At 52.4% G+C, this 27,301-nt stretch overlaps 2 protein-coding genes across 15 annotated transcripts in view; one reads left to right on the top strand and one right to left on the bottom strand.

Annotated features, from left to right (window-relative positions):
- The window catches only part of TESC (tescalcin), a 50,678-nt gene extending 47,415 nt beyond the window's left edge, over positions 1-3,263 (top strand). For all 10 annotated transcript variants that reach the window (XM_037156109.2, XM_053669727.1, XM_053669725.1 and 7 more), the window contains one exon: positions 2,489-3,263. The gene's annotated coding sequence lies outside the window, so the exon portion shown is untranslated. The remainder of the gene's footprint in view (positions 1-2,488) is intronic.
- FBXW8 (F-box and WD repeat domain containing 8) overlaps positions 1-27,301 on the bottom strand; it is a 111,595-nt gene that overhangs the window by 7,552 nt on the left and 76,742 nt on the right. For all 5 annotated transcript variants that reach the window (XM_053669722.1, XM_037156108.2, XM_037156106.2 and 2 more), the window contains 2 exons: positions 13,942-14,069; positions 1,259-1,432 (listed from right to left, as the gene is read on the bottom strand). In XM_053669722.1, coding sequence (XP_053525697.1) covers positions 1,259-1,432; positions 13,942-14,069 — 302 coding nt within the window. The remainder of the gene's footprint in view (positions 1-1,258; positions 1,433-13,941; positions 14,070-27,301) is intronic.

The following is a 27,301-nucleotide window of genomic DNA, read 5'->3' as shown; positions in this document are numbered from 1 at the left end:
CTGCCTCACCGAAGGACTCTGCCGAGGGAGCACAGCTTTTCAGGGACAGAAAAGGCAACCTGCTGGGGTGCAGGCCCAGTGCACTGACCGAAAGGGGAGCTGTCCTGGCGGCCCCGGTGAGCCAGCTCTTGAACTGGGAAAAGGGATTCCTTAAAACCAAAAAATTTCTGGTACTCCAATTTGTGGGAGTTTGAGTTGCCTTCTGGCACCACCTGGTGGTAACTCAGAGCATCACCAAAGAAGTCAGAAAAAGGGCCTGTGTGCCCACTTTGCGGAGTAAGTGCCCTGCCTGCCTGCCTGCCAGGACCCGGCAGTGCACACAAAACCCAGGGCTCTGGTCTGCTAAAAGCTGCTGGCCGAGGCACTCACTAGCACCACACTCCAAAAAGAAACCAAAGTTTCCTTTAACCATGCCACCTCTTGGACTTGACTCTGTACAATACTGCTTCTCGTGGGTCTGGTTGACCATCAGCTGCATCAGCAGGGATCGAAGCTCAGGTCCTGCCTGCAGGCCTGAGCGTCTGCACACGCTCCCCTCAATTCTCACAGGCTGCCTGTCCCTGAACCTCTCTTCACAGCGGTCCTAGGGACAGCTGGGGAGCAGGCTTGCGGCCTCTTATCCCGCCCACCTCGACAGCAGGGGCCCAGGTGGTGCAAGCTCCATGCCAGGCTCCCCCTGCCCCTGCGTTAAAGGTCAGGAGCAGGCTGGAGAATGTCCGACAGGTTAGGCTCCACCTGCACAGAAGCACCTGTGGAGCCTTCTGCCTGCACTTGAGACAGTAGCTCTTTCCTGAACATTCAAGGTGAAGGTTGAGATGGCAGATTCATCCCAGCTCAAGTCTGACTACTTTCAGTCCTAACTGCCCTTCTACACAGTGTGAGGGAAGCCCAGGAAGTGGGTGGGGGGGCGCATCGTGCACATTGAGACCGAAGTGCAGGGCGGTGTGCCTGGCCAGCCCTGCCCCCCACCCCGTCTTGCTTGCCCCTCCGTCTGGAGGGGGGACGGGGGGGGGTCCCCGCATGGTCTCCACCCAAGCTGGGAATGAATTTGGCAAGTTTAACAATGCAGAGAGGGACTGGCTTTCTGATGACCGGCGCCACTTCTGAGCCGCCTGGTGGGAACAGGAGGCAGCAGCGAGCATGCGGGGTGCCGCGAGGCTAGTGGCCCCTGCAGGAGGTTGAGCGCAACGCCTGCTCCGAGGCGGACGGGTGTGATCTGACAGTGAGTTACTGCTGGAAACACCGCGGAAGCCCTCACCTGGAGTGCACCTCCCACAGCTTCTGGTTCATCCGGTAATCCCACACGGAGACCAGGCCCTCCTCGCCTCCGCTGACGACTTTCCAGTCATCCATCTGGACTGCAGAGACTCCAAGTTGGTGGGCAGACAGCGACAAGGCGGTTTTGTTGGTGCGGAGGTCGTGGATCCTCACCCTGGAAGGCCCAAGGGGAGCACAGGGATTAAAGCCTGAAACGACGATTCCTCCTCGGGGGTGCTGGCGGGGCTGCGCACAGCATCCCGTGAAAACAGACTGTAACACCTCTTTGGTGACCTGAAACGTTATCTCCTTAGTATACTGTCATCTGTCATACACAGGAGGCCAAGATGCAAGAGACATGAACTGGTTTCGAGCCCACAACTATGGAATCAGAATGACGTCAGGGCACACAGCACAAGCAAGGCCCAGGGCAAACCCGGCAGCTGCCCTGGCCTCCCTGTATCTGCTCTGCAGCAGGGAAGCCGCCTCCCGGAGCAGGTCCGCAGACGGGGTAGCCAAGCTGAGGGTGCCTCTGCACAGGCGACAGCTGCCGGAGGTAAGGCCGACCTGCAGCAGGGAACGAACTGCTGCTGCTGTTCCGACGTCAGGGGCAAAGGTGGATCAGTTACGCCTGTCTGCCACCTGAGCCTCCGCCTGGCTGGGAAAAGAACACTTAGAGTCTTTGTCTCGACTCTGTAAGTCTGTCACCATCTTGCCGAAATTTGGGAAAGAAGCATGTCATTGAGCAAGGATAACAGAACCATGACAAGTGACAGCCAGTGTCCAGCACTCTTGTCTAAGGTTTGGAAACACCTGCCTTGCCATCAACTGAATTTCTTTAAGAACCTCTTTAAAAACTACAAGTATGCACTGCAACATAAGGATAATTTAGAGAATGAGACAGAAATCTCCTATCCACTAGAAACTCCAGCATACACAGCCCCTGAAAGAAGTCACCAGAGCTGAACTTGAATGTGCCCACGTTTCTGCACAGGTGAACCACACAGAGCCCACACTGTGACCTCCCCAGCAGGAGCGCTGGGTGAACCTCATGCTGACATGGTCAGCGAGACACCAAAACGGGTGGGAAAGGGTCATCTGAGGGCCACGTACACACAGATCTGTTATTTTCAGAAATCGGAGAGAAAGTTATTTGGAATTGAAAATTCTATACCTAGGTTACCTAATAATTTGAAGGCATAATTAAGAACTTTTTGTTTTCTTTCCACAGAAAAGGATTCGCAGTGAGCTACCTGTAGACGCTCTGAGTGATGCAGCCGAATGCCACGCGGGCTGGCCCGTGAGGGTGCAGCGCACAGGCCACGCAGCGACAGGAGACACAAACGCTACCCCGGCACAGTGCACGGACGGCTCAAGTGCGACCTGGCGTCTGCGGGGTCGGCGGGTGCACACAGAACAGACTGACCTGTTCAGAAGCTTCAGACAGACCACAAAGTGAAACCCGATTATTCGCTACACAAAGGCATGTCTACAGGTGACATGGACCTAATGTTTAAATTTGGTTTCTTTGGTCATTATCATCTATTCAGGTTTCCTTTTGAATCTTTCCTTCGAATGTCCAAATTTGCAGGTTTAGATGAATAAATGACTTTCTGGGAAAATGACTTACCCCCCAGAGAGAGAAAAACCCAAATAGATTAAGTGGCAAAGAGCAAACCAGGACAGCTGTCAGGGAGCACCTGGCGCAGCCTGGAAGGAGCAGCCACGCTGGAGCAGGGCAGCGCGTCCGGCCCCTCCCACCAGCATCCTGCCCCCAGAGCGACCATGAGGGCGGGGAGAGTGGCGGCAACCATCCTGCCCCGCGGCTGGGACCCAGACACAAGGACAACTGAGAGCACCAGCAGCAGGGCCCCTCCGGCATGTCCATCAGTGCGATGCACCAGGTCACTGTAACAGTGAGAGGACACACACAGTCATCTCCATGGGTGCTGAGACAAAACTAGACGAAATATAACATGTTTCTAATAAAAAGTCTTTTAAAAACAGTGGCCCACACTTTCATCACTACTCACACTGTTTTAAGAAAATTAGATATAATTAGAAGAAAATGAGAGGTGGGTACATTTATCAATAGAGATGACACTCCAAGACAATTCATTAATAATTCAGAATCAAGTGCAAATTAATGTCAACATCAATAGCCATATCTTATGTACCAACAACCACTAGTTTTAAAATGTAATCAAAGAAAAGATCCCACTTACAATAGCAATTAAAAGCAAAATATCCTATCATGACTTTCTCATCTTAGAGCTCTGCCATATATAATACATGGCGCCAAAATAAATTACAGAGGGCTTAAAGAGTTAAACATAAACTCCAAATATTCAGAATAGGGAAGGCCTTTCTACAACTAAAAAACCCAGAAGTCAAAGACAATGGTAACTGGGGAACTCTGGTAACTAGAGGACAGGCTGACTCCTTCGAATTCACAGTGGAGACCGCCAACCCAAAATTCAACGAGAGAAGAGGAAAAGCAGTTCACAGAGACAGAAATACTGATGGCTTCTGTACACGTGTAAGTTGTTCAAGTTCATGGGCAATGGGAGAAATGAAGAAACGCGGCTGGAGCGCAGTGCCCACTGGGCCGGCCGCCCGCACAGGGATCTGGCAGAACGCCGAGGCCCCCTGCTGGTGAGGCCTGCAGACAGGTGCTCAGGTTGGGCTGCCTGTTTGGTAACATCCAACAAAATGAAAAACACGCCTCACTTTGCACCTACCAGCTCTTCTAGGCACATGTAACACAGGTGCACAAGTGTGTGTGCAAAGCCATTAGGCACAGCACTTTTTAGCAGCAAAAAGTGGGGCTCTGTGTTTCAACAGCTTACTGACCCTCTCACTGGAAGTCGCTGGACACTGCTGCATGCACTGAACAGACCTCCTTTCAGACGCACCGCTGCCCTCTCGGTCAGTGGCTTGCCCGGGGCCCGAGCTGCGTGTCAGTGGCTGGTATCCTGCTTTATAAAAAGGCCGGATAGAACTTCTATGAGTGAAAACATAGTGTCCAAAATCAGATTCATTAGACAGGCTTGGAGAGTTTGTGAATTTGACAACACATCTGAAAAATCACCTAGAATGCAGCCCAGAAATTAAACAAGTGTGAACGAGGGTTAAGGAACAGGAGGGGTGGGTCAGCGAGCAGCCCTTCAACAGTCAGGGAGTCAGTGTCCCAAGTCAGGGAGGCACGCTCACTCAATGAGCAGCCGTCAGAATAAAGAAAACACCGTCTAAGAGCATCATGAAGTGTGAATCCACGAAAGTCAAGAGGTCTTAAAAGCAACCTAAACAAAAGAGACATTACCTATTGGGGAACAGTAACAGGCTGAGAGGAAAAATTAGAAATGATGTTTGGGTGGCCACAGACCTGGATGGCACGGTGAGCCAGCTCCAGCAGCGGGTGTGCTCTGCTCTGAAGCAGCCACGGCGCCTGCAGACGGTGCGGCCCTGTGTGGCCACTGGGGACCGATGCCGGTCTGTCACACCGGCAGGCAGCTGTCCCCAAACGCCACTCCAGATTCCGACCGCAGGGCCCAGCCGTGTGACAGGTGGTGGTGGGACGGATGCAGTGCATGTGCAGACAGACACCCTGTTCAGGAAAGGCAAACTGTTCCCAGAAGACCGACTTCTCCCTATTTATGGCTTTGTGTTTTTGAATGAAATTCTGAATGTGTAGGTTACCTGTTTGAGTAAAACTAAAAAATGCTGAAGAGAAAATGATGGAAGGACACACTCAAATTGTTGCAGGGACCTTGGGGAAGAGTGGCAATTAAAGAATGAGGGGAATACAGGCGGCTTTTACAGTCTGTGAAACTAGAATGCTTTCGTGACTGGGAGGGGCACTCAGGGCCCCGGTCTGCCTAAGCCGGCTGGGGCGCACACACCTCGCACACCCTCCTACACACATACACTCTGTTTCAAGTACACGTGCAGTCTCAAAGCGCAGAGGGAAGACCCGTGAACTCTTCCTGCCTAGGACATGCCACCAACTAGGCAGTGCATGTTAATGGCCACCTCCATTTCGCCAGCATGCCCTCCAACCGCCCACTTCCAGGGAGGGAGCTGGGACGCAGGCAGGGAGATGGTGAAACGTGCTGGAAAGCCCCCGTCTGCCCCTGGCAGCGCTCGGAGATGCGAGGGAGGTCCTGGTGAGCCGGAACAGGGAGAAGGGGTGCCATCTCCTGTCCTTAGTGCCATGAAAGGGACTCTGCCTGGAGCAACTGCAGCTGCCCCGCTGACTCATGGGAACCTGGAAAGGGCCAGGGCACGGGAAAGTTTAGCCCAAACACTTTTTAGCGCTTATCTGGTTAGTAGGCTGTGGTGATTTTCATCAAGAGCTCCTCTGTTGAATATTCATAATCCATAATTTACAGTTTGCCTGTTAAGGAGACAAAGGCAAACACAAATTTGGTCCAGAAGTTCAAAGTTTGCCATCTGTTTTCCTATTGTATTTAGATACCAGCACGGACGGCTGCAAATAAACACTCCAAACAACACTGTACTTGTGTGCTTTGTACCACCAAAGAAAGCAAAAATGGGCCAAAACATGCTTGGACGCCTCCCCCAAGAGGCGCTGCTCCGGTCTCCTGTCCACGGTCAGGGACAGCGAACCCGCAGTGTGCATGGCGCGAAGCCCACACGAGCCGTTCGAACCTGCGCCCAGACCCGGCACCTGCCTGCAGCCCCTGCCCGTGCGCCGCACCAACCTGACTGCTGTGTGGCTTGGCACAGCCTGTGCCCGCGGCGCTGAGATCAAACGCTCGGTGCTGGGACACAGGTAGCACAGCAAATGGGCACAAGTGCACGCCAGGACAACCGGTTCCAGGGACGAGAAGAAGCCAATGACAGAGATTGTGAATCCCCATCTAGCATGTATTTCATCAACTTTGCCGTTGAAAAGAAAAATAATTGGTCCGAAAGCTGTAATTGTATTATGTTTAATATTCATGGCTGGGTTTGGAGGGCTGTTCCAACACTCCCTCTCTCCAGCCCCTCGCTAATGAAAATCGCACCATAGGAGTCGGCTCTAGCCCGCCAATTAAAACAAAAGACACCAGAACCGTCCAAAGACTCCAACAGAGGAGCATCCATCTGACGGGCAGGAAAACGTGCTGGAACGGAGAGGGAGGCACGCTCCGGCCGGTCCTGTGCTCGGGACCGAACAACTCGCCGCAACACTCGCAGATGGAGCACACGCGGCGTTGGCCTTGCACCCCCACCGTTCGCCCCCCTCCGCCAGCGGGCAGCTCTGCGTTCATCAGGCCAACGAGTGAGCTTGAGGCTGTCTAATTGGGGGTCACAGCTCAGGGCTCGCTTCCCGCTGCTTTGGATTAAATGATCCCATAGGAAATAGGGCAAACTGTCCTGGATGGCGAAGCTGCAGCCCATTCCGGCTCTGGCTCGGCAGTTTCATTAAGAAGGACCTGACCTTCAGCAATATTTTTATCCAGAAATTAAAGGGAACAAGCAAGAAGGCATTAAACTGTAGGCTTAAAAAAAATGACCAAATTAATCAAGAAAACTAGTATTTTTCAAAAAAGAAATCGATACATGATTCTGTTTAGTCTCACTGAACCCGGGCTATTAAAAGATGATTTTAAATATAACCTTATATGCCAAAGTCAATAGCTTTATCTGTATAACACTGACGATGGTGTTTAGTAAGTGACCCACTTGAAAGAGCAACTAGAGAAACAGCCTGGTCTAGCCCATTGGGCTTTGCTGAGAGCTCTCTGCCTGAAAGCCGTGTCTCCCACGTTCCCGCTTCCCTGTGTGTGGCCCGTAAAGAACCCTCAGGTCCCTCGGACCAATCTCCCAGCCTTCCTGGACCTGTTTGCTCTGCCGGGTCAACTGCGCACGGCCTGGAAGAGCTCCGCGTGACCTAAAGTGCTGGCACCCCAGCAAGCCGGCCCACCGCGCCTACCACCTGTGGACCCAGCGACGGACACGACACCGAAGTAATGAGGCACAGGGCCCCAGACTGGAAGCACGGGAAGGTTTAGCTTAGTGTCCTTTCAAACCTTAATGAGGTAAGTGTACCTAGAACAGCCCCTCTATTTATGGTCAGTTGGTTTTCAACAATGGTGCCAGGACGATGAGTAGAGAACTGTCTTTCAGCAGATGTCATGGAACAAGTGCACACCCACACGCAAAAGGTGAGGCTGCACTCACACCTCACGCAAAAATTAACTCCAGATGCACTGGGACCTCATTTGTAAGAGCCAAAACACAGAAAGGCTCTGAAGAAAACAGGAGTGAATCTTTGTGAGCCTGGGCCCGACTAGAAAAGGGCTTCTTCAGTGGAATACCAAAGAAACAAAGTAACAAGTAACAAAGAAAAAAAAAAGAGAAACTGAACTTCATCAAAATAAAAGTTCTTGTGCTTCAGAGGACACCAAGAAAATGGAAAGACAACACACATGATGGGAATAAGTATGTACAGCTCGTATCTGACTACAGACTGAAATCTGGAATATGTAAAGCACTCATAACTCAACGAATGAAAAGACAAATAACCCAATTTAAAAACTGGGCCAAAGATCTGAATGCACATCTAAGTGAAAAGCGCACGAAAGGATGCTCAACATCATCAGCAACAGGAGAGTGGAGACGAAGACCACTGGTCCGTGGCTCTTCCCCTCTGACTAACTTCTCTCATCGAGACGAAAGGAGACTTGACGGGGGAGGGGGGTGAGTGAGCAGAGTGACGTGCAGACGGTGCACAGAATGGCACACCTGAAACCCCCACACCCTTACTATCCAACGTCACCCCAATAAATGTGATCAAAATCGGAAAAGTCACAATGAGAGCACCTGGTGCCCACCAGGACAGCTGCCGTCAGAGACGGGGACACGCCGGTGAGGACGTGGAGGAACGAGAGTCTCAGGAGGGACAGAGCCTGGCAGCTCCCCACGCTCTAACCCAGAGTCACCGCGCAAGCCAGCAACTTCGTCCCTAGGCACACGTCCCAGAGAACTGAAAACACACATCGACACGAAGTCTGCACGCGAGTGGCAGACGTGGGAGTACAAGAAAGGGGGACCACCCAAATGCTCTTCACTGATGACCGAACACGCCATGTGGTCTGCTCCTACAGAGGAATGTTATGTGGCTCTGGAAAGGAAAGGGGTGGTGACTGGTGCAACGGGTTCCACTCATAAACACGCTAAGTGGAAGAAGCCGGTTGGAAAAGGGCACGTGTCGTATGACTCCACTTACACGAAGTGTTCAAACGGGCAGATCCACGGACACAGAAAGCAGCTCCGTGGCTGGCTGGCTGCCTGGAGCTGGAGGGTGGGGAAGACGGAGACTGACCACTAGTGGGCACCAGGTTCCCACCAGCAGTGATGAACACGTACGAAAACTAACTCGGTGATGGCTATACGGCCTTGTGAACCTTATAGTAGATTATGTAGTTTAAATTGGTGAATTGTAGGTACGGAATTTTACCTCAGTCATGTTGCTAAAATTTAAAAAAATAACAAGATTACAGAGAAAAAGCAGTGGGATTTGTAGGTTCTATGGATGTTGCCTTGGCAACCCACTAACAACCTGACATACGCCCTTACCCCCAACTCTCATTTTGGGGCGCATCAGCAGAATGGAGATGGCACAGGAAGGAATTAGTTACCCTGAAGTTAAATCACAGATGTGCTGCCATCTGAAGAACAGGAAGTGTAGGGAACGATGAACAGAGCTTCAGAGACCCGTGGGCCCACAGTAAAAGGCCCGACACTCACATCACCGAGTCCCAGAGGGAGTAGAGACAGGGGTCAAGGCTGGAAAAACACGCTTGAAGAAATAGCAGCCAGACACTTCCCACACTGGGGCCGTTTACAGATCCGAAATGCTCCGGGAGCCCCCAAACAGAGGTTAACCTTAAACTCTTCCCTGTTGACTTTCTCTTGGTAGCCCGTTCAAGCTTCTCATAGATGCTGTAAGTCCTGAGCTATTAATTCCCTTTCATTTGAACAACACCACCATGGATGGGAAGAAGCACCATTACTTTGGGTAACATTTTTTTTTTAAGTAAAACATACCATGAATTTTAATCAATTTATTAATTAATTTAGAGGTTCCCAAATTCTTTTTTTTTACAAGAGAATTTTTAAAATATATTTTATCAATTATGCCATTACAGTTGTTCTATTTCCCCCTTCATTCCCCTCCACTCTGCGTACCCCCCCCCACCATTCCCCCCCTTAGTTTATGACCACGTGTCTCAGGTTCTTTAGATTCTATATTTCCCACACTATTCTTGCCCTCCCCCCTATCTATTTTGTACCTACCATCTCTGCTACTTATTTTCTGTACCTTCTCTCCCCTTCTCCTTCTCCCACTCCCCTGTTGCTAACCCTCCATGTGATCTGCATTTCTGTGGCTCCTCTCCTGATCTAGCTGTCCTCTTAGTTTGCTTTTGTTCTAGGTGTGGTTGTTAATAACTGTGAGTTTGCTGTCCTTTCACTGTTCATCTTTTTTATCTTCTTTTTCTTAGGTAAGTCCCTTTAACATTTCATATAATAAGGGCTTGGTGAAGATGAACTCCTTGAATTTGACCTTATCTGAGAAGCACTTTATCTGCCCTTCCATTCTAAATGAAAGTTTTGCTGGATAGAGCAATCTTGGTTGTAGGTCTTTGGATTTCATGACTTGGAATACCTCTTTCCAGCCCCTTCTTGCTTGTAAGGTCTTTTGAGAAATCAGCTGACAGTCAGATGGAAACTCCTTTGTAGGTGACTGTCCCCTTATCTCTTGCTGCTTCCAGGATTCTCTCCTTCACTTTAATCTTGGCTAATGTAATGATGATGTGCCTTGGTGTGTTCCTTCTTGGGTCCAACTTCTTTGGGACTCTCTGAGCTTCCTGAATTTCCTGGAAGTCTATTTCCTTTGCCAGATTGGGGAAATTCTCCTTTATTATTTGTTCAAATAAGTTTTCTACTTGTGGCTGTTCCTCTTCCCCTTCTGGAACCCCTATAATTTGGATGTTGGAACGTTTAAAGACGTCCTGAAGGTTCCTAAGCCTCTCCTCATTTTTTTTGAATTCTTGTTTCTTCATCCTTTTCTGTTTGGTCATTTTTTTCCTCCTTCTGGTCCACATCTTGATTTGAGTCCCAGTTTCCTTTCCATCACTATTGGTTTCCTGTATATTTCCCTTCATTTCAATTAGTTTAGCTTCCATATGTTCCTCTAATTTGTGACTAAAATCAACCAGTTCTGTGAGCATCCTGATCACCAGTGTTTTGAACTGTGCATCTGAAAGTTCGGCTATTTCTTCATCACTTAGATTTATCAGCTCTGGGGCTCTGAGTTGTTCTTGAGCCATGTTTTGATCTCTTTGTGCCAATTACGTATGAGGAGCAGAGACTTAGTTGTTCACCAGGGCGGGGCCACCCAGGTCACTGGTTTGTGACGCTGTATATGGGGGCGAGGTCAGAGAGGGACAAGGCGGTTCTCTCTGCTGCTTTCCACCTCTGGGGCCTGCACAGTCTGTCTCACTGCTTGCTCCTTCACCGGTTTCTCTGCACGCGAATGTGTGACCACAGTCTGCCCTCAGTGGGTCCACCCGCTTCTCCACACCTGGGATCCGCCCATGGCTGCTGGCGCACCTGGGTAGTGTGCCCGGGTCAGTCCAGTGGATCTTTCCTGCCCGACCCTGCTCTGCTGCTGGCTCTGCCCCTCTTACCGGTTAGGCTGAAGGGTTTCTTGTTGTCAGACTTCCATGTAGTTCAATTTTCTGTGGTTTGGCTGCATTGTTGTTGCTAAAACTTTGTTATTTTTAAACTTAGTTGTGTGAGAATGCGTAGTGCTTCCACCTACGTCTCCATCTTGGCGGAAGTCCTCTGGGTAACATTTTAAAATTCTGCCGATTGGTTTTAAGGTGCTACTGTAAAAGACACATCCCGGTTTCACAGGAGTGAAAGCGCAGGAAGAAAAGGCACGCCCCGGAACAAAGATAAAGCATCCAGTGTGCAGTGCACCCCGAGAATGCAAAGGTCTGCGGCAGGCAGCGCAGGCCTGAGCTTACCGCCCGACGCCTACTGTGCGCTGCTCCTCCGCCAGCATCACTCACCACTCTCTTCCTGGTTTCGCAGGAAGAGACACAGCAGGCGCTTAGACAAACTCATGGCTCCACGGTGTTAAAGCTCCTGGGCACAGCCCCCGCCCCTCTCACTTCACATCCCTGTTCCCAGAAGGGAACAACCCAGCCCAGTAACAGCCCCGCCTCCACCCTGATCAGACTCCATCCCCACTTTTCTGGAAAGGGAGGCAGACTGGGCGACCTGTCTTCATTCTCCATTTCAGCCTGTTTCTACGCCCCGACCCAAAGAAACTCCTTGTAAATTCCACCCATGTTTGCAAACTCAGGCCGATGTCCTTATTTTAATGAAAATCTATTTCTGTCTTAATCTGGGACAGTTTGATGTATCTTTAGAGGCCATTTCAAGTGATCTGTAAAGCACTACAAGAATGCACTGGAAATTCATTTTTTTTAAATTAAAAAAGAAAAAAGCAGGTTCCAGGTTTTATAAAGTTGCATCAGCCGGGAAGTAGCAGCCAAGGATGGAGTTCCCTCCGCAGCACATGACCCCTTCCTCCCGCCTCTGAAACGGACGGGCCGTCTGAGCCTGGGGCGCCTCTCTAACGAGATCGCACTCACAGCCGCCGAGCCTTGGGAGAGGAAAGGAACCGCAACAGTATTTCCCTCCACTACACTTAGAAGTTCAGGTTTCTTACACTTTCCCTTTCCCAGACCTGCCGTCTTTAACCGTCTTTCAAATCACAGGGCAAGCGCTGCTCCCCCGACTACAGTCTGTGTCGATGGTGAGTCCCTGGCACCGCAGCAGTGGGCAGAGAGCTGGCACACAGACCTGGGACCGCCCTGATTGAACGCCACTTTGGACAGTTCCCTCCCCAACTCTAAGGTACAAGTCTGTTCTTCACAGCCACAGAGACAGAGGGCTTTTAAAAAATAACACTGGTTTGCTAATTAAAATGGACTTAACATGGTGACTCTGGACAGCAAAATGACCAAGAGCCCTTTTACACCGAGCACGTCACTCCTCCCCTGGCCGTGGTGGCGCCGTCGGCAGCCTGGCTCCAGAGGAGGAAGTCTGCCCTCCCGACTGCACGTCTCGAGTACACGCACCTTGGACACACAGTCCGAGGTGCCGCCGGCAGAGGCCACGCCATCTGGCTCATCTGCTCTTCCACAGCCAGCTGGGCCCAGTTGCTCCGAGAGCGGGTCTCCTCTCTGGAACGCCATCCCAGTTTCCTGGGAGCCCGGCTGTGCCAGACCATCGAAACGGTCCTGCTGTAAACAAACTCTGAAGCGCGACCTACAACCCCGAACCCTCCCGCCTGGATGCCCGAAGCACCCCCTGCACTTGCTCCCCGGGAAAGCTCCCAGGAGCTTCGAGGCCCCTGCGGGCCACTCCCATCAGATAAGCTTGGAGCCTTTGCGTAGCTCAGTCTGGAAACGAAAACTCGAGAGTAAAACTACAGACTGATGTGCTCCATTTACTGGGACACACGTGGGGCCACTTACCAAGTGTATTTCTTCCTAAGAGAAAAACCGACGCAGTGAGGAGTTCAATCCTCAGGTCTCAGAAACATCGGCCATTTCGAGAGGCTCCGAGAATAAAATGACCAAGTGCCCCCTTTCAGGAAAGCATGCTCGCATTTTCTTTTGGCTCGAAGGGGAGGGGGTGGTGGAGAGGTGAAGGTCAGGAGCTGAAAATATTATTTGGCTAAACAATTATCTTTTGCAAGCTGCTGCGCTGGTGTGACAGAGATCTGGGGTTTGGCACGAAGGAGCACCCGCCTCTCGATCTGATCCCCCCACCGAGCAGCCCGCCACCTGCAGCCTGGGGCCGGGCCCGCGGGAGGGGGCGCCCGGCAGACCCTGGCCTCCAGCCATGCTACCTCTCCTCAGGGCACTGGATCAGACATGGCAGACAACCAGCCAAAAATGTAAAAAGGAAAAGAAAAGACAAGGGGGAGAGGGCATGGGGAGGGAAAAAAACCCTAAAATTTGGACTCAGAAAGTCTTTTCAAACACTTTAATCCTTCCGTGCTGACGGTTCCTGGAGCGTGCGGGGCTGGCACTGCACCCTGGACGGGGAACACGCGACGCCCGCAGCCAAGGCGTTCCAGGGAAGACTGCTAATCACCTAAATAGAAACTGGAGTCTGCTCACAGGAGGGCTCTCCGCCCCCATCACCAGAGGGACGCCGCAGTGCTCTGAAATACACTCTTGACATCATTTGGCAGGCAACCCTATTTTGTTGAACATGATTCATCCCTTAGGTTATTGTTTTTAATATTCGAAAGTGAGCTTTTAAATGCCAAACAAATTTTGCAGCAGGGAGACAAAAGATATTCCAAGGGGTCTCACTGGACCTTCCGCCAACTGCGTCCACCAAATGGCTTAAAAGACAACCTTCCCGCGGTGTTGCAGAAATGAGGCAGCGGCAGCTCCGTCCAACTATTACCTAATACAAGACTTTGCTCCCCACGCTCACAGAGACAGCATCCATGGACAGGGCTGAACTCAGGTGGGCAAAGCTGTGGGGGGAGGAGGGAGGAGTGTGAGCACAGCAGAGAAAACCACACAGGCTGCAACGGAAATGCCGCGGCCACAAAGCCTGCGCGTTCCTCACACGTACCTCCTGTCCCTGTTGCCACTGACCAGGAGACTGGGAGGGCTGTCCCTGAGGTTGACGCACGTGAAGTCGCCCAGCGCGTTGCCCAGCTTCGAGAGGCAGCGTTCCGCTTCCAGGCTGTAGACCAGGATCTGGGGAGGGAGAGCACATGCAAGCGCCCCGTTACACACGGCAGACCCGCATCCCACACGCTTCGTTTCAGCCTTCTGTTCTGCCCCCGGATGCCCTGGCCTTTTCCAGGTGATGCTATTATAGGGCCTGGCTGTTCAATGACCAAAGGAAATGCAAAAGAAAACACAGGAATCCAGAGTCCCCCAGTCCAGGGTGCAGACAAACTCAAAGGGCGTGGAAAAGAACGCCAAACGAGGAAACGACGCTTCCCAGTTTCCCAGCACAGAGAGAGAGGCCTGGGAGCTGAGGTGGTGACTGCTTCTGGTCTGGGGTTCATGGGAGAGCTGGCAGGTGCGGAGATGGGCCGCCGAGCCAGCACGGGCTCCCTTCCCCCTCTGTCTGTATGTGCAGCACAGAAGGTGAAAGAACGTATGAGCATCGAGGGGGCAAAGCCTTCAGTTACCCTCCAGATGCTTCCCTTCAGACTAACCACAAGCCCAGACCCAAAGTCCTGGCCCTAACGTTTCTCTCCTGAGTCACTCTCCACTGGCTCATTTAAGAAGTTCCGTTCCTGAAGCCATGGAGGCAAGTGAGGAGGTGTTCCTGACCTCTAGACCAGGTATTTGTTAAATTTGCACCCTTCCGTGCCTTCTCTCCAGAGAAAAGAAAAATAAAATAATCTTCCTGAAAATTTAAGTCTTTTACTGCAAGTAAGTTTTAGTAATTTAATTCCACTTAATTAACATTAAATGCTGCTATGGGGCATTTATGGTAAGTCCTGAGGACCCGGTTCTCGCCAGAAAGTCCACACAGTTCAAAGCCTCCTGGTTAACAGAGTTCTGTGCATAGATTCTGTTGGGTTGATCATAGGGTTGGAACCGATCGCCGAACTGGAAAGTTTTAATATTCACATTTTGTAGAGAGGTTCTCCGCCCTTAGTACACACAGAGAGCGCGCTTTCTTTTTTCTAGTGGCCTATGCACTTACCAAGTACTAGTACACAGGTCCTTGTTTCAGTATTGAGAAATTAATACTGTCAACTGCCTCCCCCTTGAACTCCATCAATCTCAATGTCAACGTACATTTCTAACAAGTGAATCTGGGGAAATTCCTAGTAGTCCAGGCAACACGGAAATCTAACTAACTATATTTATTGCTTACCGCATTTGAAAGAGAATGATTTCAAATTTTAAGATGCCTGTTAATCCATAAAGACTATAGAGAGCAAGGTACATTTTACTTTTATTTTCATGCAGTTGAAAATAAAAGTTTCTATCAATTGTTGAGAAATTTTCAACAATTCTAAAATATCCAAAATAAGGTAATCTCTCCAGGTAAGAACGTAGAAATAATCAAATCTTCTATCTTTAGTGAACAACCTTAAAATTGCATAAAATCAGCTCCTGGAGAGAAAAAAATTAAAAGCAGCAACCTCACGGTCCAGCATAAAAGTAATAGCTGGCGCTCATTGTTAGATTAACCCTATAATTGAACCTTTAATAGGGTTCTTGAGCTCAATATCTTGTTTTTTAAGTAGTTCAACTTCTATAGCATGAAGGCAGGCCTTTAAAATAGAAAATGTCCATGCTAAAGATACAGGTTAAAATCTGACACTGAGTCCGTTCCTATTCTTGACCTCTTCTAGAAGTTCTTTCTTGACAAGCGGACGGGTCATTTCTGAGGGAAACAGTGAGATCTCATCCCCACTCCAAGACGACTCTGCATAAAGACATCTAAGGTAGCGGTCAGGAGTCGCGCACTTTCTAAAATGCTCAATAATTCACTGAGCCAGAGCCACCGTGATGAAGAGGCCCTCCATCACGCCGTTTAGTTAAAGACCACAGAGATTAGAAAGCACATTACCCCTACCAGAGGCGGTCCTCCCCCCGTGACAAGTCCCCCCACGACCTTCACCATTTCCCCCCTCCCTCCCGCACTCTCTCTTTGAATAGGTTGCGCAAATGGGACTTCATTTTATCTGACGGCCACGGACTGGTAGGATTAATTATTCATGCTCACCCTCTCCCTCTCGTTAAGACCACGCATTAGACTAATTTTTCTCTTCGTTGCCCTGGCTGGGTGAGCCCCAACCTGTGGCTACACGCCTCACTCTCGGAGGTGTGTGGGTGCGCTGGGAAGAGGGGAACAGCTACCCGTAGCTAAAATCTTGGAGAAAATACTCTGCACTAATGTGACCACCAAATCAATAGATGTTGCTGGGGAATTTTTTTCTTTTAAGTACCAAGTGAATATTACAAAAGAGCTTAAATAGCAATTACAGGGCAGACTTTTCCAGGAGGCGGGTGGTTCTTTAAGAATTTTCTAAAACGAAGCCCCACCTGGACTGGTGCACACTTTGCAAAGCTGCCTGCAGGAGGCGCCCTGCTCGGAGTGAATAGGCGGTGCCCCCTCTCATTTGTTAGCCAGCCCGCAGACCTCGTGGGCGCCTAGGGAAGCAAGTGCTGTTGGAAGAGCATCCTTTCAGCCTGTCTGTCTTCTTCACAATCTTAGCGTCGTTTTTATAAATCCTAGTGTTGGAATCCTAACCTTCAATTTTGTTCAAGTTAATCCAACATGACAGAATTACACAGCAAAAAGTGGAGACCTCTGTCCATCTTGCAGAAATCAGCACGTGAACAGCCAAACGCGAGCACTGCCGACCCCGCTCTGCACACGTCTGCCCCGTGTCTGTCTGTCTCCTCCTCTCCCTGCGTGTGCGTATACGATTATTCTCTTCTATGACTGGAGTTACTGTTCCACAGTTTGTTTTCTCTCCTAAATGGCATGAGAGTTCTTCCCTTGTCGATACCCACAGGTAAATCTCATGACTCTTCTCTATAGATATTCGACTCCATACTGACGGATGCTTGTTTCTGACTTGGAGAGAAAGTAAACAATGCTGTAATTCGAGCAAGAGCCTGTCAGCAACACGCGTGTACCAGTCGTCTTCCGTGCAGCAGACAATGGAATGACAGGGACAGTGCATGACGTTCAGAAGCCTCCACCTGCTGCCAGCTGAAACCAGCCACCTCTTCGCCAGCTGGTGTGCGGCACCAGCTGTCCTGCTCCTGCATCTGTGGGACTCGCCTCTGAGGAGACCCGCCTTACAGCCACGTCCTAGCAGCTGGTGTTGTGGGCAGCGGGGACAGCCGTGTACAGTCAGGAGGGAGACAGCGGCCATGTTGGGGAAGCGTCAGCCACTGCCCAGGGGTGACCCAGCCCACTCGGTGCCCAGGACTGTCTTTCTAACCAAACCACAAAGGAGAGAGCTGAGAAGCAGCCACTGTCCCTGCAGTGGGTGGGACTCAAGGTGAGGCAGCGCCCACCTCCCCAGGAAAAACTGGTGTCAACCCTGCAAACACTTCCTGAACTGGGGACTGCCCCCACGGCCACCACGCAGCCGGACCACCCACGTGCAGAAATCACCACAGAGAGATCGCAGAGACTTGCAGCCCCAGACTGCCAGTCACGTGCTGGTGAGTGAAGAAAGGAACCCCGTCTGGGTGTTCTTTGGTTAAGATCCCTCGCATTCATTTACCTGCCAAAGGCCTTGTGCCAACTGCGCCATCAACTGGGCAGCTGCTCACCCCTAAGAACCCCGCGCGGCCCTTCCAAAGCTGCTCGGCATGGCCAGAAGGCCTCCCGACAAGACAGAGCATTTCAAAAGGCGCTGTGAATTAAAGCCACCATGTCTGCCGCCATCACGAAAGCAGAGGAAGGGACAGCGCACAGGACTGGGGAGCCGCCGGGCTGGACTGCGGCCTAGTGAAAAATGAACGGCATGGGACTTTGACTGGAACTCCTCGGGGCAACAAGGTCTACCCCCTTCCGTTCTGGTCCCCCGTGACCCCCCTCAAGCCCCTCACACAGAGTTTGCTCTTCTGAGGGGGAAGCCACGAGGAGAAGCCAGAGTCTAGAGAGTACAGCGAATAATCCCTGCCCCCCTCCCCCCTCCCCGAGCCTGCATCCCTGCTGAGCTCACTCTGTGCCCGCCTGGTGCCCCCTCGTCACCGCTGAAGGTGTCCTGTCCACACACCTGCCTGGGCTGTGTCCCAGGGGCCCCTGTAAACGGCGCACTCACCAGGCCGGAGGTTCTCAGGTGCTGGAGGGCAGGGGTCGCCGAGGAGCCCGTAGCACTGGCGTGGCAGTGGGGGCTGTCGCCAAGCACCCTGGCCTGCCCTGGGTTGTAACACACTGCCCGAGGCCTCGGCGGGACCTTCCTTGGGAAAGAAGCCGTCTCATTCGCTCCTGCAGCCCCGAGTGAGGACCCAGCACGTGCCACGTGGTCAGGCAGCACTCAGACTGCGGGGTGCACGTGATCAGGGAGACCGGACCTCCGGGACACGACACACGCTCATATTCCTTTTGTTGCTTAACAACCCGCGCCCCCCCCACCTGCCCCCCCCCTTTCTGGGTGTCTAACCTGCTGCTGGCTTGGACAAGGGGGTCACCTCGTCCTACTCAAAGCAGGAACAGGCCCCACAGATCTCACTCCGCCAGAGTCTAGAACCCCAAATGGTGTCTGTCCAGCTCTGACCACAAGGCAGGCCCCTGTTCACAAACACCAAAAGCACTACGTCGGCGCAGCACGTTAATTAATGCACATCCCTTCGGTTTATCTGTTTGACTCCTGAGAAATTGGAGAAATTCGGAGGAACGAAAACGCACAACTCTAACACCAGAGGGGGAAGGGGGCTCTCATGCCAGGGGTGCTCTGTGACACCCCCAGCGCCAGGAGCCTGGAGGGCTGGGGAGCAGGAGGCAAAGACTCGATCTGGCCGGCCCCCTGTGGAACGCAGGGCTGCGGCCTCCCAAGTGCAGCCAGGGCCCCGCACGGCCAGGTCCACTCGGTAAAGAGCAAGCTCGGGGGGGAAGCCTGTTCCCTAGTCAAGAGAGCCAAGCCAGCAACTTGTCTGCCTCAGGTTCCGCTCAGGATGGAGAACGTCTGCCCGAGGGGCAGTCACAAATCTGCCCTCGCGCAGGTTCAGAGGCTGAATTTATACCACCAGGGAGACCAACCACCCCCTGAATGACCAGTTTCCAGGCCATCCAGGTTGGCAGCGTGCCCTCTCGCACCTGGCAGAAATGTTCTCGGGAGGAAGACCCGCTCAACCCAGGCCCCTTCGGAGATCAGCCAAATACAAGCTCTTAGTAAAAGCAAAGTTCCAAATACAGGAAGAAATAGTTCATTGTGACAGGCAGAAAACAAACACAAGAATTAGACTTCCAAGAACATCAGATAAAGAAAATGATTCAGAAATAAAAGAGGGTAGGGGCCAAAAGCAGAGAACTGACTATCAGCTTTGAAAAACAACACAAACAGACTTTCTAGAAATTAAAACACTAATGAATAAGTTACACAAGCAATTAAACAGAGTCCAAGAGAGAATGTGGCAAACTGGAAGACGGATTTGCAGAAATTACCCAGAGAGTAGGGGAAGAAAGCACAAATGAGCCGTGGACAGCAGGGGGCGACGACGTGCTGGCCCAACCCCACAAAGCCCAAGTCCAGAAGGAGAGAACCAGAACGTGAGGGGGCGGGGAACGCGGCCACCTTCTCGGAGGTACCAGCAGAGGACGCAGCCAACGGTCTCTTCCCAGGGCCGAGAGAAAAGAGCCATCAACCTAGAATCACAAAGGACTGGCCAAAGTACCTCACTGAGGGGGAAATAACAATTTTGCTTTATGAAAACACAACGAACACCTGTGGCTAAGAGACCCTCAGGAAAGCAACTTCTAGGGGGTATATTTTCAGAAGACAGAAAATCCTTCCTAAAAAGGAGGTCTGAGATGCTGAGAGGACTCATGAGCAAAACGAGTCAGGTGAATGTGCGTAACAACAGCACACACACACTGACCACACACCTCCACCACGATGCTGACCGTGGGTAAGTAAGTGGAGCACACTGTGTCTGCCCTGATGATTCCTGACTCGGCCCCACACCACGACCACCAGGGGCCGCGTGCCCGGCGGACCTCCCAGCACTAGGGTCTGGAGTGAGCGGAGGCTTCCGAGGACACGCGCACTGTGCCTGGCACAGAGGAGGCCCTGGGCACACACGTCACGGAAGGACGAGTGGCTGTCGCGCGTCCCCGCCCCGCTGGCCGTGCAGAGCAGCTGTGCCCCACGCACGCGAGCGAACGCGCGAGGCCGGTGTGCTTTCCACCCACAGCCACATGCTGAGCCTTGTCAGAAGCGGGAGGGACAGTTTCATTCATCGGGATCTTGAGGTACAAGACTAACAATGCTCATTTAAAAAATAATAAAGGACACAAAGAAAAAGACCTCCCGTTGTTTGGGCAGAGTTTACTCAGTGAGCGACCCCAGTTGTCATGACCCAGCATAAATACGACCCACACAACACAGTCAAAAATCTCACTACGAAAAATGGGGTACCTGCGTAGTGCTGTTCACGTACAAAGATAAGTGAACCACCCCTACAAATTCACAGATGAGCTGACATGAAAAAAAAAAAATGAGAAAGACAGACAATTGGGAAGGGAGAGGGAGCTAGTGAGGAAAGAGTAAATCATACACGAAACATCCAATAAAAAAATAAAAAAGCAGTTAATATACATGAATAATGGATGTCTGATTTGAAAGCAGTTTACTCCGGTATGATGTAATTTTTGACGAGCAGCCAGAGAGACTATTTTGTAAGTCCTTGCCAGACACAAGTCAGGGCGTGAGGCCTGGTAACGGTGTATCTGCGAACATGTGGACGAGGACTTTCACCACCGTCCCGGAGGCGACTTTCTGTTGGCAAACAAACCTTGCCTCTCAGGTGCACTCAGCAGCTGCCACCAGCAAGGCGCAGGGCTGGAAGACACGGAGCCCCGACAGGCACAGGCCCGGAGCGGGGGCGCCCCTGCACAGCTTCTGTGGCATGCTCTGGCCCAGCCCGTGCTCACACGCCGCACACAGGGAGCAGCAGCCTGGGCCGCTTCCACGTTTAAGTTTTAATTGGAGCGACAAGTCCTCGAGGCCAAGATCTTGCAGGGCTGGGACGGTGCTGCCGAGCGCCGCCAGGCACCGAGCCGGCAAGGCCGTGTGCGCTCCCCACCAACACGTGCCAATGCACCTGTAGCCCCTGCGGTTCCAGGACTGGACTCTGCCCGGGGAGGCACTGCCAACCACCGCAGAACGTGCCAAACGCAGGGCTTTTGTGATGTGGGCAGATGTCTACAAAGGACCAGCGCGAGGCCAGACCAGCACCTACTGTGACCTGAGCCTGGAAGGAACCCGGGGAGCAAGAGCGCGCTCTGGCGAGGACACAGGCACACGCACGCACAGCATGGGGAGCTGGAAACGGCGGGGGAGGCGGGTCCACTCGGTGGCATGAGCGAAGATGCTCTCTGCTTTGCTTGGGGATCTCCCGGACAACCTGTCCCAGCACTAGAGAAAAGGAAGAGACTCGGCCATGACGAACTGGTTCATCAGTAGCAAACCGTCAGGAAGTGCTCAAGGCCAGAGCCTTTAGTCCAGTGACAAGACTGTAATTATTATGTAAATGTGTGACTGAAGCAGAAAACACAGCTTCCTTTTGTGCTCCCAACAGGCCCCACCCCAGTGAAGAGCAGGGACAGTTTCAAAGTGCTTCACAAATAGTAATGACATGGAGCTAATCATGGTCCTCGTGATCAGCTATCATGAAATCTGTTTTGTACTGGGAGGAAGACCGAGGCTGCACGCTATGGAGTGAACCCCTGAACACGAAAGGCAACGTGGGCATTGTTTTTCAGACGGGAAGGTCACAAGTGAGATGGCTGGGAGGGAGGTCTGCATGAGACCCAGGGCTCTACACTGGCCTGGGATGCCATTTCCCACTGGCTCACCCGGCAACTGCTAGTTTTGCTTCAAGTTGGACTCAACAAAGGATTATAAGTGAACAGACAGGCCGAATGTTACTGAACCCGGCAACCAAGGCAAGTGACAGCTGATGGAAGAGAACACTGGGGGCCTCTGGTGTAGGAGAGACAGTGCAGCCACGCCCCCTGACCCCGCCCATGCCCTCAGAACCGCTCCAGGGGCAATGCCTGCACCCCCACCGGCCCTCTGCAGGCCCTGCACCTACAGAGCGTGGTACACAGTAGCTGCAGGGGACAGTCACGGTGTGTCCGTCACACACACACTTTCCAAATCTGTTCTGTTTGCTTCTCACAGCCCCCGAGAGGAAGATGGACAAGTGCTCCATCTACCTTTTGTGTAGAAAGACAGGGAGGCTAAGTGACTGAATAACTGGCCCAAACCACACAGGCAACAGCAGCAGCGGAGGACGCACTCTGCGGGCCCACCCTCCCACACGCCTCCTTCCGACCCCTGCAGAAACAGCTGTTAATAACGCCTGACATCGACGGCACTCTCCCATGGGCAAGACACTGCCGCGACGCTTCTCCCACCTGGTCCCCAGTGCCACAGGTGTCAAACCCCGGACGTGGCAGTGAAGTTCTGGGACCAGGACACACACCCAGGTGGGCGGGCTTCCAAGCCCGGGCTCTTTAACCTCCACCCCCACTCAGCATTGGCAGCACTCGGCAGACATGCAGACATGCGGAGTCTCGGGTCGCCCGAGTCCCAGAGCCAGCAGTCTTGGGGCCGGGGCACAGAGAGGAGTATTTTCCCTACGCCTGCTGCTCTCTGAGGACCCTGAATGACACCCACTCTGCCTCCCAGCCAAATCCAATTTCCACCACTAAGAAGTGTTAGCCAGCTCTAAGTGCCCACGGCCTGCCTCCCAACTGACGCCCCTCTGCTTGAGGACAGTGCCCGGCAGCAACAGTGTCAAAACGGGACACGCAGGACCTGTGTGCCGTGTGGGCAGAGAGGGCGGACGTTCATGGAAAGCCAGAGCATCCAGAACAGGCTCCTTCAGACGAGTGGGACTGTGCTCGAGCCTGTCCTGAGAGGATGAGGAGGAGGATGAAGACGAAGGGGAGAAGGAGTGCGGCTGTCCTCGGGAATACGCAGGGCAGTCTGCCTGGGGCGGGGCTGGAGCACAGGGCGGGGCTGTGGGACTGAGGAGCCGGGCAGAAGGCACGTACCAGGGCCTGCCCACACCCAGCCACCGCTCGGTAAGGAAGGGTGCCTACAGGAGGCAAAGAGACAGCAAAGGTGGGGCAAGGGCAGGGAAAGAGGGCAGGAGAGGAATTCTCTCCATGTCTTTTTCAATGTTTTAAAACTTCCTGTCAACACGAGGTAGGGGCTCACGACCCAGGGAAACGCCACAGGGCAGAGGCCACCTGGGGGTGGGGAGTAGGTAGAGCCTGGGCCCAAGGCCCTAACCTGGAAAGGTCTGAAGCAATCTGGGTCCTGGATTTGGTCCGGGCTCCATCAGTTCTCAGGCACTGCACTGGGCTGGAGCAGGAGAGGTGGGCGGCGGCTGGGGCCCAGGCCACACAGCGGGGCAGCTCCCCGCAGCGGCTGCTCCCCTGTTGCTGGCCTCATGCGACACAGCACACACACCTCACCGCTCCTCCCAGGCCCCTTAGTGAGTGAACTGCGAACATTCGAATGTGAACGGAGCTGAAGTTTTCCTTCGCCCACCTACGAAACCAGATTTACTCTGTAAATTAATAACACACTAAGACAATGCTTAAAAGAGTAACTCTGCGTCCATTAGAAGAATTCATCTGCAACTCAATAATTGATGTTCATTACAAGTGCACTGTCTCACACAGTGCCTTACAGAAGATGAAAGCAGTGAGGAAATTAGTAAATCATACTCAAATCTACATATTAAATAAAAGGCAAAATTTCTCCACAGTATTCATTCGTCTCGTGTGAGCTGCTATGTGTATTTGAAATTGGTGAAGCACCTTTAACGCCGTGACGTTCACACTCAGTCACGCCGTCCTCTGCGTGCCCGTCCCCTGCCCGCCTCCGAACCGACACCGGCAGCCTCACCCGTCAGGAGGCTCAGCCCAGGCGCGCCCACCCTGCAGGGCTGCCCTGTTCCTCCTGAGCAGAGGCAAACACTTCGGACAGCCCTCCCCGGGACCTGCACTGACTAAACAGCACACTGATTTCCAGCCCCTGTAACAAACCTACGTGCTGCCTGGGCCGAGACGCACCCACGGGCAGGAGGGAACCGAAGCTGGGCCCGTGCACAGAATGAAATAAAAGCAAAGACCAACCCCACGCTCACAGGCACCCGTGGGTGTGAAGTGGCAAACCGGGGTGGGAGGGCAACACAAACAGTTGGGAAGGCCATTAGAAAAACTGGGCCCTAAAGAAGATTCCAAGACTAATTCAAAAGCAAGCCAGAAAAAGGCAATAATCAGCACACACATATACTTCAAGGTAATGAACTGTCGTGTGAGCTTGCTCAGGGCTTCGAGCACACTCGCTGATCAGTGTTTCTGAAAATCAGAAAATGACACAAGTGCCACTGGTATGAAACACAATAAAAGTATGAGGGGAGATGAAAGACGTTTCAGACACAGGGCCAGGCCTCTCCACGTGAGGCCTCGCTCCTCCAAGGCCGTCAGGCCGTGCGACTCGGCAGCCACTTGAACTTGCCGCATTAGTGCTGCACGACGCTAAACTGCCTGCCCCTGCTCCCCGAATGCATGCTTTCAAAACACTTCTGGGGACATGAACCTGCTGAAGAAGTACAGACTGCCATCTCGACAAGAGGACCTGAGCCCGGTTCCCACGCCAGCCCAGGGCACCTACCTGTGCTCCGGCGGCCTGGACCACCTCTGTGCTGCCCCACCCTTCCTCCAAGCCCGACACCTCTGCCTGAACTGCCCTCCTGCCCAGGCTTTCCTGATGAACTCCCCCACCAACCCCAGGGCGGGTGGGGGTGGGGAGGTCCTGGTGCTCAGTATCTATCAGGCACGTGACCTACCTCCCCATGTAAGTCCCCTGACGAAGGTTTATCTGGCTCAACCCCAGTGGTTTTACCACTACCTTGACAGCGGAAAATAGCTTTCCCTGCGTGTACTTTCTATATGGTCACCGCTCCTGCTGGGGAGTCCTTCAGGATTGCTGGGGGCCCCACAGCCCTCTTGGCGTCCACCAGCGGCAGCAGCAGCCATCAAAGAAATACTTTCCACAGACTCGCTGTCGTGGCTGCGTAGGACACCAGAGGCGGTCAGGGCCTCAAAGGTGCCCAGGTCAGACGTTTCCTGTCCTGAGAGCCCCAAAGGCTCTGTGAGCTGCTTCTGGGCCCTCCCAATACATCAGGAGAATCTTATGTATTATGAAATTATACGAACAATTATATCACTTACTGATGCCATTTAAAAACTAAGACACGTACAAACCACACCTGAATGGTCGATCCCCATCTATTTATCTGTGTGGTGCTTCATCACTTCGGAACTTAGGAAGCTCACGGCGAAGGTCTCCCTACGACCCGGCGTGCATCTCAGTGCGGAGAAAACCACCCGTCCGTCGCTCGGTCGTCAGTAAGGAACACGAGGCCGCAAGCCTGGAGACATATGTCATGCCTGATTCGTCCCTCTGCTTCTAGCGCCAGTCAGAAATGCAGCACGTAGCATGTGTTCAAAAAACAGTCGTTAACAATGACAGTAACCTAGGCAACAAAAACGGGTCCTTCTGGTAGTTGACACCAGTCAATAACCTAGAAAACTGGTCTCCAAGAACTATCTTCCTAAGCTTCCCTGGGAATAAAGGAAAGATAAAACACTAACAGTTTTACAGTGCAAGTGAAAAGGAAATGCAACATTTTGTGAACTTTCAGTTTTAAATCACTCATCCTGCTTGTGAAAAGACCAAGCTTCTCATCTCTCTCTGGGATGGCATCCTGAACACAAGAGGGAGTGGGCGCATCTTCTGGGGCCGGACAGGAGACGGGTGGGAATCCATGAGCGCGTGTGTCTACTCCAAAGTTCTCCCAGACAGACACTCCTCGTGGTGACGAGTGCAGGCGACCAATCCCAAGTCTCTTCACGTCCGTGTGAGGGGAATGATTATCATGAGAGACGCTAGCAATTATTTTCCAGCGTGATGTAAGCTGAGGCGGGAGCGCCAGGCAGCGTCCGTGTCAGACACGCCCGGCCTTCAGCATTACTTCACTCGCGTCTCCCTGATTGGGATGTGCGCCGCGTGCTAAGCGCGCCTGCCGCCGAATGCCAAGCACTTCAGGACCAAATTAGGAAGCAGGCCCACACGCACAGAATGACGCTGAGGGCTCTAAGTAGGTCTCTCTTCCTCTGTGAGGCACGAGGCTGTCTCAACACAATGCTCTGGAATGAGGCAATTCTATCTTCCAAGCTGCCACCTCTGAGGGCAAAATTTAATTCAGGGAGCGAAAAAGAATTTATAATAAAGATGACACAGTATTACACATACGTTTTCCTGAGTGGAAGAACTTCTGACAGATCCAGGAAATATGAGACAGAAACAAATCTTAAAGGGACATTTGGGGACAAAGGTGGGCAACGGAGCTGATGCTGACTTCTGCACTGCAGCGTGGCGGGGGTGGGGTCAGAGGAGCTGCTGCGGCATTTGCTTTCTTTTACAATCACATGCCACTTAGCAGCGGCTACCTTTAAGGTCGTGTACACCACTAACGTCTGAGAACCCAAGAACGCAACGGCAAAACTTAAGTATCTGTTTTCATCTAAAGGGAAGAGACCTCTGAGGAGCCCATCTCACCACATACCCCCTGCCCAGCACGACACAGGAAGTGATGAAAAAGCTCCGACTTCCTGCCCAGTCACTCCTGCCAGCAGGACATACGGGCCCCCCTGGGGAGACCTCGTTAGAGAGGCAGCAGCACGCGATGACTCCTCGGCCCCTTTCAGAAAGAAGCCTTCAGCTACCAGCGGCTCCAATGGCGGGACAGCTGAACACCACTCCGCCGGCAAAGGAGAAAGCTTAAACCACCCGATCCCTTCAGCCGAGGGGTTCCAGGCCCATGGACGCTGGTCGGAAGCCCGAAGGCAGGGTGTCCCACCCCCTCGTTTCACAGAGGCAAGTCAGCTCGCCATCTGAAAAACCCATGGGTTCTCCCTCCAATGGCACCAAGTGCACCGAGAAGGACCACGGGTCAGTGTGGGTCACAGCTCTGTCCTGCCTAATGGCAGCCCGAGAGGGCAGTCGGTCGGTCCCATGGCCTGGGATCTAGGTCATCTAGGGGATTACAGATGGGCAATCATTCACCCCCAAAGCAGAGTGCTACAAAATAATTTAATGAAGAGCAGGACCAGACACATCTCTACATGTTCCTTCTGGCCTCCTTTCATTGTGATCTTTCTGGAAACCCTGTGATAGAGAAGATGT

This window comes from Artibeus jamaicensis, unplaced genomic scaffold (genome assembly GCF_021234435.1).
Source record: "Artibeus jamaicensis isolate MK-2021 breed Jamaican fruit bat unplaced genomic scaffold, CSHL_Jam_final contig_525, whole genome shotgun sequence".
Classification (NCBI taxonomy): Eukaryota; Metazoa; Chordata; class Mammalia; order Chiroptera; family Phyllostomidae; genus Artibeus; species Artibeus jamaicensis.
Note: the sequence above shows the minus strand (reverse complement) of the source record. Positions and strands in the feature narration are given on the sequence as shown.